The sequence below is a fragment of the Xenopus tropicalis genome, chromosome 6 (genome assembly GCF_000004195.4).
Source record: "Xenopus tropicalis strain Nigerian chromosome 6, UCB_Xtro_10.0, whole genome shotgun sequence".
In the NCBI taxonomy this organism is placed as follows: domain Eukaryota; kingdom Metazoa; phylum Chordata; class Amphibia; order Anura; family Pipidae; genus Xenopus; species Xenopus tropicalis.
Window position 1 is genome coordinate 42,439,750 of NC_030682.2, and position 20,342 is coordinate 42,460,091.

Here is a 20,342-nt window from a genome sequence, read left to right on the forward strand (position 1 = left end):
TTAACTCAGGGCTGTATTTATATATAGGCACCCAAGGGCCAGCGCCTAAAGTGGAAGCTTTAGAGCGGTGGCCTATGGGTGCTTATACTGTATATAAAAATGAAATATCGAAATCTTCCCATAGCCCGCTGCTGGACATTTCTATATAAAGCCAATAAATACATCTCCGAGTTTATTCCTGTAAATAAATGGTTAACTCACAAAGTACTAGAATAGCACCGAATCCAGGATGTGGTTTGGGATTCAGCCTTTATTGCAGGATTCGGCTGAATCAAATCTGAATGCTTAAAATCACATGACTTTTGGTCACATGAACATGGAAGTAAAAAAATTTTTACATAACCCGTCTGTAGCCTAATTTGTATTTGCAAATTAGGATTCGATTCAGTATTCAACCGAATCTTGAGTGGATTCGGTACATCCCTACCAAGTACACTGCAGCCATAGCATAAGAAGAACCTTGATTTTGAACAGTTACTGACCATGATTACATCCATTATTTGTTGAAGTTGGTCCATGCCAATGTGAGCTTGCAACATGACATTCTTTACATAAATGAGCAGTTTCATAAGAAGAAAAATCTGTGGTTACTTACATTAAGTTTAACAATCACATTTTCTAATGCACAAGATAACATACTCATTCCTTCAGCCTGGTCATTACAGATATGGAACACAGCATCCACAGTACTTTAGGGCTTTCATGGCATAGGCTGGTGTTTAATTACACACATTCCACCCTATTAGCGGTTTTGCTATCCACAGTCATCCCAATTTACTTTAAAGGGGTTTGTGCCACAACTAAGGAACCTTCCCAGGGTCCTGTCATACTCAGCTGAACCAGCAGTTTCATTTAACCTTCCCAATGTTCCAGGGTCGGACTGGGGGGTGAAGGGCCCACCGGGGCTCCCGCCCCAGGGGCCCTGCAGGTTTCCTCTAACTCCCACCCCCCCACAGGGGCCCCCCTAACCCCTCTCACAGAGCCCCCCCACCCGACGTCCTACCCCGAGCGTGTAAATTTAACGCATCAGGGGATCGCTGCAAGAGTCGGGTATGGGCCGCCGAGGCCCACCGGGATTTTTCCCGGTGTCCCGGCAGCCCAGTTGTGCCCTGCAGTGTTCCATCCATGTGCTTGTTTCATGCAGAAGCAATAAAATTACAGTGTCTATACCTGTTCATGTGCTCATGAGCACATCAATTTTACTGACTGCATGTCTGCTTATGGTTACAATAGTTGAAAGTTCCATCACAGGGTGGTTTTCTCAAAATGTCCCTCCAATCTGCATGCTCATGAGTACACATGCACAGTAGCTGCAATATCAGTGCATGCCAGGAATTGTGGAGTCCACAGAAAACTATATGTATTAAGCCCTGTGTAATGGTGTGCTACTTCCGTTATACACACACTATAATGGCCCATTCTCTGCTTTCTCTCTGATTTATAAATAAGCCTTGGCTATTGCAATCCTTTCCATTAAATAAAACTGCATAAAAAGAATAGGTAGCCCATACAGCAATACATACCTGATGACCTGGTCACAGGTGGTCCCATGTATTCTAATGGCAAACCTGCACATTGCATCGGCAACAGAGCTAGATTGTAGGAACACATTTTCCCTTTTAAGGGGACAATATTGGGCATGGGGAACACAGTTTTTTTTATGCAGATTCATTTAATGTAAACAACTGCAGTTGTTGTGCAGTTAAACAGGTAGTTCACCTTTAAATTATCTTTTAGTATGATGTAGACATTGAGGCATTGATGCAACTGGTCATTGTTTTTTGCGGGTTTTTCTTTATTTAGCATTTTGTTCAGCAGGTCTCCAGTTTGAAATTTCAGCAGCTATCTGGTTGCTAGGGTATTATTTAGCTTAGTAACAAGGCAGCTGTTTGAATGAGAGACTGGAAGATGATTGGAAAGTGTCTAAATAGAAATGTAAGTAATAAAAATTAACAACAACATTGTAGCTTCACAGAACAATAGTTTGAAAGCTGGAAGAAGGCAGCAAATAAAAAAAAAATGTATAAAAAAAATAAAAAATAAAGGACATTATACTAAAAGTTTTCTTAAACCAACCCTTTAAAAAAGGCTACCTTTTTTACTAATAATTAACTGAGTTGCATAGGGCCATCAGGAATCATACTACACCACCAATGGGGCAGCAATTATTAATCGATTGCTCAGCTGGACCCCTGGGTGGAGGGCACTGCCAACAAGTAAAAAGATACCAAAATAGAAAAAAAACAACAACCCCCCACCTGCCCCACCCCATGTACCCCCTTGAAAACAGCCCTGGAGTCCAACTCCAAATAACTTCTGTGCATTTGACCAATGCTTAGCTGGTTTAATGAATGTTTATAAATTGTGTTAACATTTTAATTTCTGAGCTTGTAGTCCTCAAATAGAAGTATTATATATTATTTTGTATTTATGAATATTTCAGCAATCTGTTTGTATTATCTGCATGGGTTAACTAATTTCAGAAATACAAAAAAACAGCCCTAGAATTGACTGCTCTTATAACTTGAGCCCTGCTAGAAACATGATCTATATCTTTGCCCTTGTATAGGCTGCAAAGAATAATGAAACATCTACGAAGGCCACAGAAAATCACAGGCTTCCACAGAGGCTTCGGTGGTTTCTCGTTCCATCCTAGCTCCATTCCCTGCAGGTACCGTACTCTGACAGGCAGCATGAAAAGATGCTCTGATGGGGGACACTGCCTGTCAGAAGCCACCAGCTGGCCTGCTAGGGCTCTACAGTCACAAGGGCCAGCTGACAGCCTGGGCGTTGCTGACCATGCTGAGCTTCATGCCGCCCAGCTGCTGTGTGGTCATGTCCATCTGGAGGTCTCCAGCAAGACAAATATCTCTGCCTGTCAGACCTTTTCAGCGGCCCTTGTTATGCAAATTCAATTACTCAAGTGTGCCTTATTAATGCTAGCTAACTGCTCTGAAAAGCCATCTCGCACTGACAGTCAGTTCACATTTTAACTCAACAGAAAGAACCTCATTTATTCCTGCTTAACAATTAACTTGTAAAACTAAAGCAGAGCAGATAAAGTACATCATGCTATAACCTCAGAGCATAGAGATATTGCTACTAACAAGGGGAAATAATAAGGAAATAAAGCCAACACGTAGCCTAGGAGGAGGGGAAAACGCTAAGGCTTACATTTGTAGATGAAAACACATTTTTAAGCAGAATTATCAGCACACTTTAGAAGTCAAGAAGATATTTCACAGCAGGGTGATGCAAGCATGCTATCTTTATATGTTGTTGAAACAGGAGAGAACAAAGGTTGAGGGTCACATTATTTATATAAAAAAGGCTTTTCTAACCTACGTCCTTTCTGCTCTTGTTGAACTACAACTTTTAAAGGCTTTTGAAGGAGTAATGGCTTGGACACCTTGAAAAAATGCATAAAGGGTTAGGGGTTTGTACTAAAAGGACTTAATCATTTCACACAACCAACCTGGGGTGGTACAGTGAGGCAGCTCTGTATAACACACAAGATTGATGAACAACCTGTAAAATATAATCTTATAAACCAGTGCTTTGTGACACCAATGCTTTATGAAATGCCTTGGTGGCTTGTAGTATCCCGATATGTTACAATAGGGAGTGCATTATTATAGCCTACTGAAATATACTGTTTTATGGGGTGGGTTAACTGATTACATTTCCAGAAACATTATGCACAGTGAATGCACAAAAAAAAAAGACTACACTATCCACAAAGTTCTAGTCTGACTCTGCTGAAGGAGATGCTGATGGTTTGCAAGATTATGCAGCCCCTGCGTGCACCGTTATTACGAGGGTTAGAACGGGTCTCAAATGCCTGTAAACAGCACCAAGTGCTTTCTTTATCTAAGAGACTTTGTCCCCAGATTTGCTGCATTGGACCTGGAGCCCTGCCATAACTATAGACTCAGTAGGTCAAAGCCAAATCTTTTAACTGAGCTCTGCTGGAAAGAAGTGCAAACCTGCCACTTGTGTGAAGACAAAGACAAGGCTCCAGGTCACATGAAAGCACTGATCAGTGACAGGAGCAAAATATCTTCTGATCTAGGCAAATAGGAAATGTGCATTAGATACCCAACACTTTAAGATGGGTGAGAGTATTTCCTTCATTACTTTGATTGGGAGTTGAGATTGATTTTTATTTGAAAGTTAGATAACAGCTCATTCAACCAGGCATAATGTATGGCCACCTTAAGTTTCAGACAGGGCATCACTGCCTATGCCCAGTGGCATCTGAACTGAATTGTGCAGCCGTTTTGCTGAACACATGACTGAGGAGGCACAAAAGTATTAAAAGACTAGAGCAGAGTGACTTTTACAGTCCAGTCAACCAAAATTTGCAGGTCTTGCAAATAAAAGATGTCTACCTCAGTAGTCACTGTTGACTTCTGGAAAGGCTCAACATGTATGGTTGCATATATTTCAATTGTCCAGGTATCTAGTTGTAGTAAGGGAATTGGCCCATGATTATTCATGAAGATAAAGTTGCCTTTTTTCTAACAATCTTTTGTCACTATATGTGGCTTTTCATAGAGGGAACTGTTGATTTTATTCTTAGAAATGCTTTAAAAAAAAAAAAATTTCTTTTTCAACTGGCCCTATCGTACCAGTGTAAATCCTCCTCTGTGCAGTCCTAGAAACAACGGACTGTGAAACCTGGATATAACATTAAATAATGAGGCTTCATACTAAATCCCTCAGTCAGAGAATAAATTCAGCCATCTTCAGAGCTTAGTGCCTTAGATGAGCCCTTGATCACTGGCCATGTTAGGGACCAAAAATATGCAGCAGTACTATCCTGGCAGAACTGGGGTTAAAGAAAATTCTACCGACTTATAGGATGAAGAATAAACGACCCACATCTGTACTGCTGAGGGAATGTTTCTTCTCAGTGTGTATGCGTTAAGGTTAGGCCACTGATTTCCAACATCAAATCTAATTGACACTCCAGGGAGCTTGTCATGCGAATATATCATATTGTTATCCGATGATAAATGTAGGGCATTTTAGAAGTTTATACAATACTGCAACCAAATCTGCATATGACTTGCTCATATATAAAGGTATAAATATGGAACAAGTAGTGTAGGTGAGCATGTGCAACCTCTGTTTTCCTAGTTCCATTCTAAGGCATATTTAAAGAAATGACAGGCAACCAGCAGTCTTTTTGATGCTGCTGAACTATTTGCTTTAGTCCCTGGGCAAAATCTGCACATCCCAGTTAGTGCTTTGGTGCCCTATGGGTTATAGAGATGAGCCTTACTACAAATAAAATGGATGGCTTTTGTTCAGCAGCAATAGTTTGAAACTGCAACCTACCAAGTTATAAGAAAGAAAAAAAAAAGAATATCCTGAGAGTATCTGCAATTTTAATTAGTAAAACAAGACTGATTAACAGAGCTAAAGTAGGGCTGACTGTTTCAAGAGTCACCTCTAAGTATTTAGAGGTGCTGCCTTTTTCCTCCTCTACAGCTGTTCTGTTCAACACAACTCATGCTCAATTCTAAGCTCCAGTTCTCATGTTACTATTTTTCCATTGACAAAGGCAGCTATGGAAAACACCTGACTGTAAAGCATCCACTCCAGAGTGAAGTAGCCTAGTTCACACATATTATTGCTTAAAGGGGAAAAAAGCAAATCTATTTGTTTGGCATGCTCTGTCCTTCATAAAGCCATACTGATCACATTTTTCAGAACACAATTTTGAATAAGATCTCTTAAACTTTCTAATAGCTTGCCCATTACAGATGTCAAATTAATAGGCCTATAATTGCCAGGTTGATAATGTAGACCTTTTTTAAACATTGGAATTACAAGAGCTTTCCTCCTGGCCATTGGTACCAAACCAAAGGAAGTCTGAGAAAATTACAAAAAGTGGCCTGGCTAAAACTAAACTAAGTGCTTTCATTAGGTAATTCAGGGTGTACACCATCAGGCCCTTCAGGCCCTTAATTTTAATTCTTTTCAAATTTCTATAGAGAATAATGCACCCCCTATTGTAAAATATAGGGATATTATAAGTCACCAAGGCCTTCCATGAGGCCGAAGCCCAAAGGTGGCTTATAATATCTTCATATTTTACAGCAGAGGTTACGTTATATATTATAATACACAAGTTGTGAGTCATATGACAGAAATTACATCACTAAGCACCGATTATAAACAATGGCATACCTAAGCACTGCTAAATACTATATATCAGTCTTTGCAGTGTCTGCACTGATGCAAAACAGTTTTAATCTTGCGGGGTGCACAGCCAAATTTAATTATTTAGCAGTAAATATTCCATGACTGGCACACCCTGTAAAATTATCATAAATTTATTGCGAACATATTGTAAAAAGAATCTGACATTTCATTGAGAAAGGTCCTGATGAGGACCGAAACATTGGATTCTTTATACAATATGTTTATGTAATAATTTTGCAATAATTTTACAGGGTGTGCCGGTGTGTGCGGCACTCTGTTCATTTACATAAACTTCTGGCCAGCACCTGGGGCAGTTGATTGCTTGTAGGGAGCGCTCCTTTTGCCTTCTTTTTTATATATATTATATATATATATACACAAATTCTTTAATGTGTAAAAATCAATGTTTCAGTCACAAATAAGGACATTTCTCAAGAAAGTTGGGAGTCCTCCACAGAACAAATGCTCACTCCCCTTGGGTTTACATGGCATCCAGTTGATTTGCTTGTAGTTCACAAATCTCTGCAGCATTAGGAACCACTTCACATAGGAAAATTTTCAACTTTAGCAACTTTAGGTTAATTTCACGAAACGGATAAGTTGTGACATTAACTTAAGTAGCGAAAATCAACATTTTGGTCATAAATTAAGACCTTTCTCAAGAAAGTGGGAAGTTCTCCATTTCCTGTATTTCCAACACATTACCCGGTACCCAGGCATTTTACCATTGTGACCTGCGCCCTCCTTCTATTATGTTTATATAAATATACTATATACACATATACATATACATATATATATACATATACATATATATATACATATACATATATATATACATATACATATATATATACATATACATATACATATATATATACATATACATATATATATACATATACATATATATATACATATACATATATATATATATATACACACACAGACACACACACACACAAATATAGCAGGCAACAGACACGCTCCAAGACTTCATAATGCAGTGAAAGTAAAATATATTTATTATCATTGTTTCGGTCCCCGTTTGGCCTTTCTCAAGACATACACACAGAAGGGAGGGAGAAATGCTCCCTCCCCTTGGGTTTATATGCCACCCAGTTGATTCGCTTGTAGCTCACAAATCTCGGTTTTCCCACCTCTTCATTTCAGGCAGTATTAGGAACCACTTCACATATGTAAATTTTCAACTTTAGCAACTTTAGGTTAATTTCACAAAACGGATAAGTAGATTGGCAATCGGAAAGGGATATCACAACTGGGCACAAAAGGGTGATACAAGTAAAAATTATCACTGGTGTTAAAAAACACATGGGAGTGCACATTGTAAAGTAATTAACAGTATTACACTATATATTTTTTTTTCTTTTCCTCATAAGACCTCATCGCTAAAGGTCCCCATACACGGGCCGACTATAGCTGCCGATATCGGTCCCTTGGACCGATTCAGCAGCTAATCGGCCCATGTATGGGCAGAACAGAGCGGCCTGGCCGACCGATATCTGGCCTGAAATTGGCCAGATCTCGATCGGCCAGGTTAGAAAATCCGGTCGGATCGGGGACCACATCGGCTCGTTGATGCGGTCCCCGAACAGACTGCCCCATAACCACAACCCAGGGCCAAACGATCGGATTATTTTTTTTTTTAAAGTTTCTTGCTACCCAATATCGCCCACCCATAGTTGGTGGGGATATCGGGTGAAGATCCGCTCGCTTGGCGACATCGCCAAGCAAGCGGATCTTATAGTGTATGGGCACCTTAAGTCTAAAGCACAAGAGGGCACTTTGGAGTATTTTACTGAACAAGAAGGGAGCAGACAGAAAATTGAGCATGCACTAAAACATTAGGGGACAAAAAGTTGAAACTGGGCAAACATTAAACTTGGCAAAAAAAAATAAAAATTTGGCTATATTTTTATAAAATAAAAATAAAATTTCCATTAAGACACAATATGAACATAATTTTATAAGGAACTTTATAAACAAAATAATGCTGTAATTGGTCTAGAGCAGTGCTGTCCAACTGGCGGCCTGCGGGCCACATGCGGCCCTCGACCCCCCCCCCCCTCTGTGTGGCCCCCCACCTGTCTGGCTGCTTAGATGGCTTAACTTTGTGTTAGCTTTAAGTGGTATCAGTACTGGCCCCCTGCATGGTTATCACCTCAGATTCTGGCTGTAATCCCTCTGTATTGTTTAAAAATGTAATCCCCTGTGTTGTTCACACTTTTTAATCTCTGCATTGTTCACCCCCTGCAGTGTTCACACCTCAGGCTCAGGCTGTAATCAACCACATTGTTGACCTCTTCACAGACTCAGATTGTATGTACTGCCTGGCCTATGCTGCCTGTGTATAGGCAGCATAGGGTAGGCAGAGTATGGCACATAGGCAGCATAGGGCAGGGAGGGTATGGCACCCACAGGCAGCATAGGATAGGCAGAGTATGGCACACACAGGCAGCATAGGAAAGGCAGAGTGCTGCCTGTGTGTGCCATACTCTGCCTACCCTATGCTGCCTGTGGGAGGTAAACCTTGCTGTGCTATCCACAGGGGAGGAGGCATATGGATTTAAGGGTATGTCTTAATATGATATAATATAATTCTTTAACATATGAATGATGGTTGATATCCCTGCAGCGACCATTGTGATAAAATGGGTGTGGTTTAATATGGGGGAGTGGCCAAAACTGGCTTCCATTAGCGGCCCTCCACCATGTATGCGAGAGAAATTCCGGCCCTCGGCACCGCAGAAGTTGGACAGCACTGGTCTAGAGGTTAAGTGATCAGCCATTGATGGTTGATCTCATTCCAGAAGCCCTGGCTCAAATCCCTACAGGAGGGATCCCAAACAATTTTAACTTGTGAGCCACACAAGCATGAAAAAAGTTCTTTGGGAATGCCAAATAAGGACTTTGATTGCCTATTTGGTAGCCCCATGTGGACTGCTAGCCTGCAGCAGACTTTGCTTGGAGTAAAACTTTGTCTCCGTGCTTTCAAAACTTGCCTCCATCACAGAAATTACAAAATGGGCATCTGCTTTGAGGCCACCGGGAGCAACATCAAAGGGGGTAGTGAGCAACATGGTGCTTATGAGCTTATGGTTGGGGATCACTGCCCTATGGGAAAGCCACAGAGTCAGACCACACTTGTGCATGGCTATATTGTATTAATGTGATAACTCTGTAAAGAGGAAAAAAGTAGGGGGGAGAGAGACCCTGTCACTACAAAGTGGGTAAATGGCCTACACATTCACAATCCTGGTTTTCAGCTCAGAAATACAATCAGATGACACATTTGACATGTTTATACATTATCACCAGTGAAGGCTTATTTTAAACAACACTTAAAAAAAAAACATTTATGCAAAATTCTATATTATAAACAACATATTGGGAGGTAACTCCCATATAGTGATGAGCACACAAAGTTCTATGTAGCATTTTGAGGTAGATGTGTTTTGTAAGCATAGTGCTGGCATAATCATCTTTAAATAAGATCTGTTCTTGTTAGATAACTTAAAAAACAAAATGAAAAGGGTAAGTTTTACTTTAACTTCCTGGAGAGGAGCTGAGGAGATGTCTGTATGAAGAGCTGCTCCTTATTTTAAAGTTACTATTTCCAGAAAAGAATGGGGGTATTTTTCAGAGTTCCTTATCTCCCTTTTAACAAATTGCCATGTTTATGGGGGCAAGGGAGATGGGAGTTCAGTGAAAAACTAACCAAATTTTTATTATTGTTTTATAATAGCAAATAATTAGAAAAATGTGGCTTTTTTCCCAAAGAAAGGAATAGGCAGAATACATGTTCAACAGGACTTTCCAAATTCCTGTTTATTGTGTTCATTTTTAGCAAACGTGTGTATAGGTTTATAGTGCCCCTTTAAGATTATATATATTTCTAACCCTCCTTTTTTCTAAACTTACTTTGATGGAGGCAGCAAAGCCATCTAACTTGCTTTAAAGCTACATCTTGATTTTGTGGACTTTCACAGTAACAAGGACTATGAACTAGTTTTCTTCACTAGTAATGCAATGAAACCAGGACTATCCTGAATCTCAGCATTTTCAGTTTTTAAATAGATGCATTTTTTTAAATTTACATATGCTTATTAAAGTTCAGATTTGGTTAGGCATTCAGCCAAATCTTTTGTAAAGGATTCTGTATTCAGCTGAACCCAAAAATATTGAATTTGGCAAATGTTGGAAACTGTGGAATTCCCAAGTAACATCACCAGCACTTTCAACTCTCATGGGTTTCCTGGGAGTTACCTAGTTCCAGCCCACCTCCACTTAGCCCTCCAACACTTCCTCATCTCAGTTAAAAGTGCACATGAGCAGTAAGCATTTAAGAACATAGAAGGGCCTTTGTGCATGCACAGTGAGCATTTAGTGATGTAAGCAGGGCCTGTGCAAATCAATCTACAATATTTCAAAGTTTAAACACCACTCTGTATACCTACTGCAACACCACTGTCTTGTTCTCTACTCTATTCCCACGCAACATTATTCCGATGACTATCTATGACATTATTTTGTGTCTATTTACGGTGCCAATTTGCCTTTATACATTTCACCATTATAATAGAGGAAAACTGTTTCACTAAAAATTATACTGCTCTGTGTGTGTCTAAGCTCAAAATTTGTCTCAATAAACTGGATTAGTTCGCAATCTTGCCATTATACAATGCAGTTTTTTTTGTCAGACAGCCTTCCTGGATTTGCCCACTTAGTTAACAAAAAAAATAAATAATTTGAGCACAGAATATGGTCCAGTAATGTGCAAAAAAGTAATGTGTAAATTATGCATGTCATACCTGTATGGAAGGGAATGCCTGGTTAACATGAACACATTTATTAGTTGTTCAAATGATTTAACACTATTGTCTTTGGCCTGCTGTGCACTATATCTGAGCGCAGCTCATTCTAATAGCTTGTGATTTCCCCACAGGGACATGATTCAAAGATATATATATATATATATATATATAATTTTTTTTTTTTAAATACAGTTTAACTAAAAAGAACATACCAAAATGTGTTGAATAAAGATAACATGAAAACCCACATATCAAAAGTACTTTTACTGCAATATTTAGCCTATTAATGTGTATAACTAAAAACTAAAGCTTGTCTTAATTTGTCACCAGAACATTTACCTTGCCGTTTTTAGCAATGATCAGTAAAACCTAAGGCTATAGTGAAAAATGTTAAAAGCTCCTCCATCATAAAATTATGTTTAACAATGTTTAAATAGCATTTTGGCACTCAAGATCACAAAAATCTTTATTTCAGACCAAAAAGCAGCATTGATCTGCCAAAATTGAAAATCTGACAAGTCTATTAATCACGAGACCTGGAGCTGCATAGGCTTATTGTTCCCCATAACAAACCCACCAACGGGCAATCAGCCCATTAAGTAGAACTAAGTTATTTAAGTGTGTGGCCTAATTATAACCAATATTTACAGTTTAGTCCATGGGCTAATGGGTCAGATAACCCAGAAGTTGAATTGGGTGTGGATATAACCAAAATTAATAGGTAGATCTTATTACACTGCAAAGAGATGACTAAAATCCCTTTGCTTTCTAAAAACAAAAAGTTTTGTTTTTGCCTGAAAATATTGAAATGGTTTAAGTCTAGGAAAAACCTGACTATCTTTAACTATAAAAAAAAAAAAAAAAAATGTAAAAGATTTATCTGCATTTCAAATAAATGCTCCCTTGCCCTTCCTTTATTTTGCCTGATTTCATGGCTGTAAAGCAATAATAGTGAAGGATTTATATATGGACCGCTGATGAAGTCTCAGTATTTGCAACACAAAGAACTGTAGTTTTGAGGAAATTATATTAAGATTTATGGATGATGAAACGGTTCCTCTCATTTTTATCATAATAATTCATAAGGTATAAGCCGAGTTAAATGCCCAGTTCCACTCCCACTTACAATAAAGTACCATCATTATGACTTGCCTGCTCTTTTATAAACTGCAATATTGGTGCATGTATTAGACAGATGTGATCCTTTGACTTAAAAAAGTCACAGGGTAACTTCCATGGCAATCAACAAAAAAGCCCTAAATTCAATACCACCTTAAGTAAGGCTTGTACATGCCCTTTTAAATACATCTATATTTAAATACTTTCTGCATTAATCATATTTTAATAGTGCCAAGTTAATGTTAATTTAACATTTTACACATTATACAAAAAATGTACCTAAAATGTACAAAAAAAACTATATATATATATACACAAAAATACACAGTGCATCTTAATAATAATAATAATACACCATGTAATGAACAAGCAAATTACTTTGTATTGTGTACATTTGTGCATGTTAGAGGCTTTTCAACAAATTACTGAAAAGCAAAACTATAAAAGTTTTATTTGTTGGATAAACATGTAATTTGCAATAAATTGATGGCAAACTGAAAACATGTAGAAAAAAATAAAGAAAAATAAAAAATAGAAAAGTACAAAAGCAGAATAAAACCAAACCCTCACAGAAAAAGCGGATTTAATTTACAAGTTCACAGAAAAGACAATGGCTAATAAGGTAGAAAACATAAACCCCAATAGTTGTTAATGTCCAAAAAAAAACACTTTTGCTTTGCTTGTGATTAACTCACAGCATGCCACATTTGCCACCAGTTTCTTGTGTAAATTCATGCTTACCAGGTTCAAGCTATTGTTTTAAAACCATATGAAAATCTTTATTTTCAGTTTTGAAGGTTCAATGATTACATTTACCTGTAGTATAGACTGATGTGAGCATATTAAATATTGAACACTGATGAAAATCTGCTGTCATTGTTAGGGAAAAATTAGAAAACATTTATAGTTTTTTCGTATGAAAGCACAATATGAATTAGCAGTCAGAAGCCAAAGATCATCATTTTTAATTGTGTAATAAAAATGTCCTGCCTCTGCTAAAGTGCTGTTGTAGTTCAAAGCAGATCATCATAATACTGGTTTCATTTACACAGAGAAGCTGCATAATATTTACACTATGGAACAAAAATAGAAAAAGAGAGCAATATCAGGTGTGAGAAGATGGCAAACAAATACGACAATAAAATATACAGAACACACAAAAAAGTCATAAAAATAAAACAAAAAAAGCAGCAATATAAACTCTAATACCAGAAGCCTCTACACCTTATTATTGCTTTTTTGTAAAAGAGAGCTATTCCTAACTGGAAAATTTTTAAAGCAGGTTTAAAAGATAAAATATAATGATAAAATAAAGCATCAAATATATCCAGAGTAATACATTAAAATGTACCACTTCAAACATTCTAAGGAAAAAAAATTATATAAAAATCAGTTCAAAGGAGCAAATCAGACTTAAATTAGATACAAATTTACTGGAATAGGTTTCCCTCCACCCATAAAACAGCACCTAAAATAACTCATAGCTTCACTCCCACTTCTTAGATTACAATGCTTTACTTCTATATTAAACACTGAGCACTCTACCCAATAATATACTGGGTGCTTCGTCAAAATCTCCAAGTATATTTTCAAATGCTTATGATTGGTGTGCTGGCCCATTTGAAAATATATATTTGTGGATGTGCATCAATATTTAAAATATATGAAAATATATATTGATATATTGTTATGGATATTACACCAACTGTAACTATTTGGAAATTAGTTTACCGCACAGTTAATTTTTGTGCATTTAGTAGCATTCTGTATAATATTCAAATGTTCAATATTCACAGAAATTCAGATATCTGCCATTTGCTGCCAAAAGCATGTTTGAATGTATTGCCATCTTGTGGTGCAATACTTAATGGATGTTGCAGACATACAAATTTGCCCTAACATAAAAAAATGCTTTTTATACAGCATGATCTTATTGCTGTAATTAGGAAACTGGCACGTAAAGGGTATTCTGCAAGGTTAATTTATTTTTCTGAAGTAAATAATAAAAAATCTGCAGTGGTATAGATACAAATGTTTAAATGAAGAAAAAAATGCAATTTTTGTGTAAGCAAAGAAAATTTTAAACTAATTTTTTACCTGAATTGCATACAGGTAATATATACTGTAGAACAGGGTGTACTTTGAAGCATTAAGCTTTCAGGTAACAGGTAAACCTGTTTTATATATTAATTCCAGTGCAATAACAAAAGTAATACATAAGTGAGCTTATAGCAATAACATGTAGCTAAGTGACAATGCCACCAAACTATAGGCTCATTACATCGAGCTGTAACAAAAAATATACCGGTATGGACTTTAGTTTAATGACATGCAAACAATTGTCAGAGAGACAATTTCACTGCAACCAAATACCAGCTAATTCAAATAGGGAATTGTTTTCAATGAAAAGTGTCAAACATCAAAGAAAAAAGCTGTGTACCATGAATAAAAAAAATATATATATATATATATATATATACACATTTAAGCACATTTATACATTTAAAACACAAAAAACCTTAAAATCCAAAATATATTTAAAGACTAAACATAATTTTCATAATGCTAAATGTATGTGTAAAATGTGATTCTTAACAGTTCAATGCGTATAATTAATGCCATGGTAAGAATGTTTTTACGGTGTGTTTTGGTGAATTTTTATTACCATCAAGTTCACGATGTAGGTGGGCCGCCTTTTAATCCCTCCGCAGACAAAAGCCCTAAATAAACACAGATCCCTTCCTGGGAAAAAAGTCCACTTTGGTTAAATAGCAAGGAAATGAGTAAATCATTAGTAATCTTTAAAGCCAAAGCTATAAACTCAAGTTACCTTAAAGTTAAAATGAAAGTGCCTTGCGAAATTCTCAAAAGTTCTGAAGCAGATAGAAATCTCTAGCTCTCAGTTCCAGACTAGGCGCCAGCTGATAAACAAACAGCTTCAGCTCAAGACCGGGAGAAATCCCAGCTTTTCACTTTAATGGTTTTGGGCCAGAGTATTTATTGCCTTTTGTGTTTTTCCTCACTTAGAGACAGAGGGAGAAATGTAAACTAATCATTATCTCTTTGGGTCTTAAAAATGGCAAAGATTATCTCCAAAAGGCCAGTCTGACAAACATGGCAAGAAAACTGTTTAAGTGATTACAGAATTTGTCCATCACAGAGAGCATTCCAATGGCCTTGATTTTATTTTTATTTAGTCACTTTCAAGGCCAATGCAGGGTTACTCTATTTACAGTTTAACAGCTAAGGTACATTGCATTACAGAAATTAAGTGCATCTTGTTCCTATGCACATTTCAAATAATCATTCTAATTGGCTAACTAAGTTGTGCCTTCACTGGATGTGTACCAGGAGCAACTGTACATAAGGGCACAAAGGTCTGCAATTCAACATCAGCCATGGGAATTAAATGAAATTGACTGCTTAAAGCAATTTAATCAAACTACAATGATCTGATTTAAAAGTGTATGAAACTTTCCTGATAGGCAAGTATTAATAATCCTCCAGGATTCCCTAGTTGGAATTTAAATAAATTAACCCCCCAGTCTAGACATTCTAGGAGAAAACTAACCTATAAAAATATTAAAGGATTTTCTTACCATTATTAGAACGTGAAAAAAAAAATCTTGTCAAGGAAACCAGAAACTCTTTAAAATAAAAAGCAAACCTGTTGACCAAGAAAACCCTTAAAGAGCTGCCTTTCTTTCTCTTGGCAATTTTTCTTATCTAACCAGCTAGCAGGTATTTCTATCCATGTTGTATAAACTACTCCTACATTATTTTAATGGCCTCAGTAAAGTTTGTATATTTTATTATGATGTAATCTTCTTGGCAAAAGGCAGAGCCAAACATAACTGAGGTCAACTGGCAGGAATGTTAACACATAGTTTGTAAGAGTTAGAAACAGTATCTGAATGCAACATTCATGTTATAGCACTTTATGTCTTCACTGCCATGGGATGTAAAGGTTATGCCTATGGCAATGTTACCTATAGCACTTCAGAAGAACTCCGTTATCATTCTGTAGAACTGAATCACCAACATAGGTGCAAAATCGCACCACTACTACTAAGGGGCACATTTACTAAAACTCTAAAATATCTCATTTTAAAATTCAAATAAACTAATTTCCTGAACTGAAAAAGTCTGTGCGGGAAAAAGTTGCAGAAAAGTCACAAAACTGTGAAAAAAACTGTGAAAAAAAACAGCATCAAAAACTCAAGTTTTGAAGCAAAAGAAGGATCCTCCAGGGAGGGGACATCTGGCATTGACTTGATCTTGGTAAGTTTTAGCTAGCAAATTGTTGGGTTTGGATTTTTAGGTGTTGTGAATGCCCCCCAAAATAATAGCAAAGATGTGGTAAAATGCTGCATTAAAAAAAAAAAAATCTACATTACCCATCTTTTACAGGCTTCACCATCTTTCATCTTTTTCTATAAACCGGAGCTTGCTGCTGCCATTTTATTTTTAATCACATCATTTCCCCCATGTCTCTAGCTTAAATGAAAACTATACCCCCCCCCAAACAATGTAGATCTCTATAAAAATATTTTGTATTACACCAGTTTATATGTAAAAACCTGCTTCATCTAAATAAGTCATATTCATAAAAATATCCTTTAGTAGTATGTGCCACAGGGCAATTCTAAACAGAAACTTGCCATTTTAAGTACAGGTATGGGACCTGTAATCCAGAATGCTTGGGACCTGGGGTTTTGTGGATAGGGGATCTTTCCATAATTTGGATCTCTATAACTTAAGTCTGCTAAAAATCATTTAAATATTGAATGATCCCAATAAGCTTGTTTTGCCTCCAATAAGGACTCATTATACCTTAACTGTGATCAAGTACAAGGTACTGTTTAATAATTACAGAGAAAAAGGAAATCATTTTTAAAAATTAGAATTATTTGCTTATAATGGAGTCTATGGGAGAGTTCCGAATTACGGAAAGGCTTTCTGGATAATGGGTTTCCGGATAAGGGATCCCATACCTGTACTAAGGGCTGGCCACTGGAATTGTACCATTCACAATGCACACAAACAAATCAAGGGCATATATAGATTGTAAGCTCTACGGGGCAGGGACCTCCTTCCTCTTGTGTCCACGACTCTTAACTTATTGCTGCTGTATTTATCTGTATTTATTATTATACTTTGTATTTATCTATTATCTTATTAACACCCTGTTTGTATTAATGTATTCTACTGTACAGCGCTGCGTACATAAGTAGCGCTTTATAAATAAAGATATACATATATACATACATACATGTACACACACGTTAGGTCATATCAGCCAATCAATGGGCAGAGTTCTTTTACTCCCACACTTCTTACTGTTACAGTTAGAGCTGCATTATTTCCTGGCAGGTGATCCCTGAGGGAGCAGACGAACCATCACTAAATGGTGGCTTGAGGTAAAAAATAGAATAGGGCAATATTCAATACATATTAATATGATGCTTATTAATTAGGGCCATGCTGGACCCCAACATGCATTTCTTAAGGGATCCTCAAATTGTGGGGACCTTAACTGTGTATAAGAGAAGCAAAAGTAAAAAAAAAAAAAAAATACAAAATAAAAAGCCCTGCCAAGTACCCAGGTACACATAGCGCACATAGTAATTTTCCAAATGTAAGTGACATGGTAAAGAAAAAAGCAAGACTGCAATTGATGATTCTGAAAGCATAGTGTAAGCTTATGAACTGCGTTCCTTTTGAAATAAGAAGGAAGCCCCAATTAAGGGGTGTGGTATAGCAGTCTTATTTGGTATCTGAATCAATGATGCGATTGGTTGCTATGGGCAATTCCATAGGTGCTCAGCACCTACTGTAACAAATCGACCGCTTTTTTTTTTTGTCAGGCAGCTGAAATGTTATAATCAACTTTAGAATAAGCAAACCCTGGGAGATTAGCTGGCCAAAGAATAGAGGCACATGTTCTTCTGTTGAGCAATATTTGTTTTCAGAACACCGCAACAGATAGGGTAAACATTATGCACAATCCATATTCCCAAAAATACACATGAATGATACATGAATTATCAAAAACGTGGTAATAAATGTATAAAATATTTTTCTTGAGATAACTTAATATCTAACAGATTTTATTTCCATCGTCATTGCATATATATTTATATTTATTAGATGGCTACACAACACTTTCTATGCAGCGGAAACAGAAAGTGTCAGAGATGACTTACCGCCAGATACTGGAGCATCCATGAACACAGCTCCCATTTTTTCCACTGCCTTTGCCAATTCTTTAGAAACAGCAGGATCAATGGTACTAGAGTCAATCAGTAAGGATCCCTTCTTCACCTTTCTTTAAAAAAAAAATAAAAAACCAAGAAAAGTTTCAGTTTCATTCAGTTTAATGCTTAAATCTTATATACTTTCAGTGAGGGTAGCGGCTATGCCAGCAGTAAAACACCACAAATCACATTGCACTGTTAGCAGATAGAATGTGATTCATGCCAGAAAAAGAGTTATCCAGCGAAAATCACCAGCGCCAGAATTTTGATGTTTCGAATGAATTTTTGTAGGTTCTGCTGTCTCTGGAAAGCATTTTAAGACATATTTTACTGGAGTTTAAGAACTTGTAATCAATATACATTATTTTCTCCTAATATTATTATTATTGCATTTAACCAATTTTCTATAATTGCATTTAATTTAACATTTTTTTGTAAAATTATATAAAATATAATTTTCTACTTTTTTTTTTTTTTAGTAAGTCCTATATTTCTCGAATCAATATATATAATATATATATTTTTTTAAATATTCCGCAATTCAGCATAACTTACCACAAGAGCTGCAATATAAAACTCGACATATCCCTAAAAAGAATGGCAAAAAGCGAAACCATAAGGGATGGGTACGTGGCAATGCTGAATAGTTTTAACAGATGCCTACCAATCCTATGAGGAATTGGGATAAAAACTAACATTAATTACCAAAGGAAATGAAAAATAGCCAGGATGTTGCACTGCAGATTATTATAGTAAATAGCTGTCCATTCGAAGCAAAAAGCTGAGTCCTGCTTAAATTTAGAAGGGTCATTAAACAAAGTTAGGAGGCTCAGCCAGGAAGAGTTTGGGAAGCAGGGAAAAAATTCTAAGAAAATAAATGGGGATAAAAGGACAGAATAAGGGATTGTGCTGAGAATATAAGCAGGCTAGAGGTGTCATGGCTTGATAGTAGAAGGGAGTATGGATATAATAGAAGACTGACCGTGGATAAACAATACCTGCCTGACTTCTCTAGCAGAGTGGTAGTGAGAGGCCGAGCAATGAGTGGGAATGACAGTTTTAAATTAAAAGCTGACAATGATGCTTTTTGTGAGTAAATATAAAACTTTCTAATTATTGAGGTGATTTTAATACCAGTTTATTGCAACAATAGACTTTTTATTCATGGATTATAATGATTGTTATTATAGAAATGTTCATTCAATACAGTACATGAAAAAAATCGGCATATAAAGCCTTATGTAGATGCACAATTTTATATCACCATATATGTCCCCTTAAAGGAACAGTAACACCAAAAAATGAAAGTGTATAAAAGTAACTAAAATATAATGTGCTGCTGCCCTGCACTGGTAAAGGTTGTGTGTTTACTTCAGAAACCCTACTATAATTTATATAAATAAGCTGCTGTGTAGCCATGGAGGCAGCCATTCAAAGCAGAAAGCAGAAAAGGCACAGGCACATAGCAGATAACAGATAAAACACTATTGTATTCTACAGAACTTATCTGTTATCTGCTATGTAACCTGTGCCTTTTCTCCTTTTTTCCAGCTTGAATGGCTGCCTCCATGGCTACACAGCAGCTTATTATATAAATGATAGTAGTGTTACTGTAGCAAACACACCAGTTTTACCAGTGCAGGGCAACAGTGCATTATATATTAATTACTTTAAAGCTCTTTCATTTTTGTGTTACTGTCCCTTTAAGGTTAACTTTTTGTATGTTAAGAATGGCCTATTCTTAGCAAATTTTCAAATGGTCTTTAATTTTTATAGCTTTTTTTTTTTTTTTAATTATTTGCCTACCTTTTCTGACTCTTTCCAGCTTTCCAATTTCTAATAGGCTACTAACCCCAGCAGCCAAACACATTTTCCTCTGTTAGGCTACAATTTTATTGTTACTTTATATTACTTGTCT

The 20,342-nt window shown here is 36.6% G+C and overlaps 1 protein-coding gene and 1 long non-coding RNA gene across 2 annotated transcripts in view; both read right to left on the reverse strand.

The window, feature by feature from the left end:
• Positions 1 to 20,342, reverse strand: part of hibadh (3-hydroxyisobutyrate dehydrogenase) — an 82,380-nt gene that overhangs the window by 50,511 nt on the left and 11,527 nt on the right. Inside the window, 1 exon segment of the mRNA NM_001030433.1 lies at positions 18,374 to 18,495. Within this exon segment, the coding sequence (NP_001025604.1) occupies positions 18,374 to 18,495 (122 nt within the window).
• Positions 12,527 to 16,285, reverse strand: LOC105947684. The gene is made up of 2 exons (XR_001171121.3): positions 14,833 to 16,285; positions 12,527 to 13,240 (listed from the first exon to the last, which is right to left on the reverse strand). It is a non-coding gene; the product is annotated as an uncharacterized LOC105947684 (long non-coding RNA).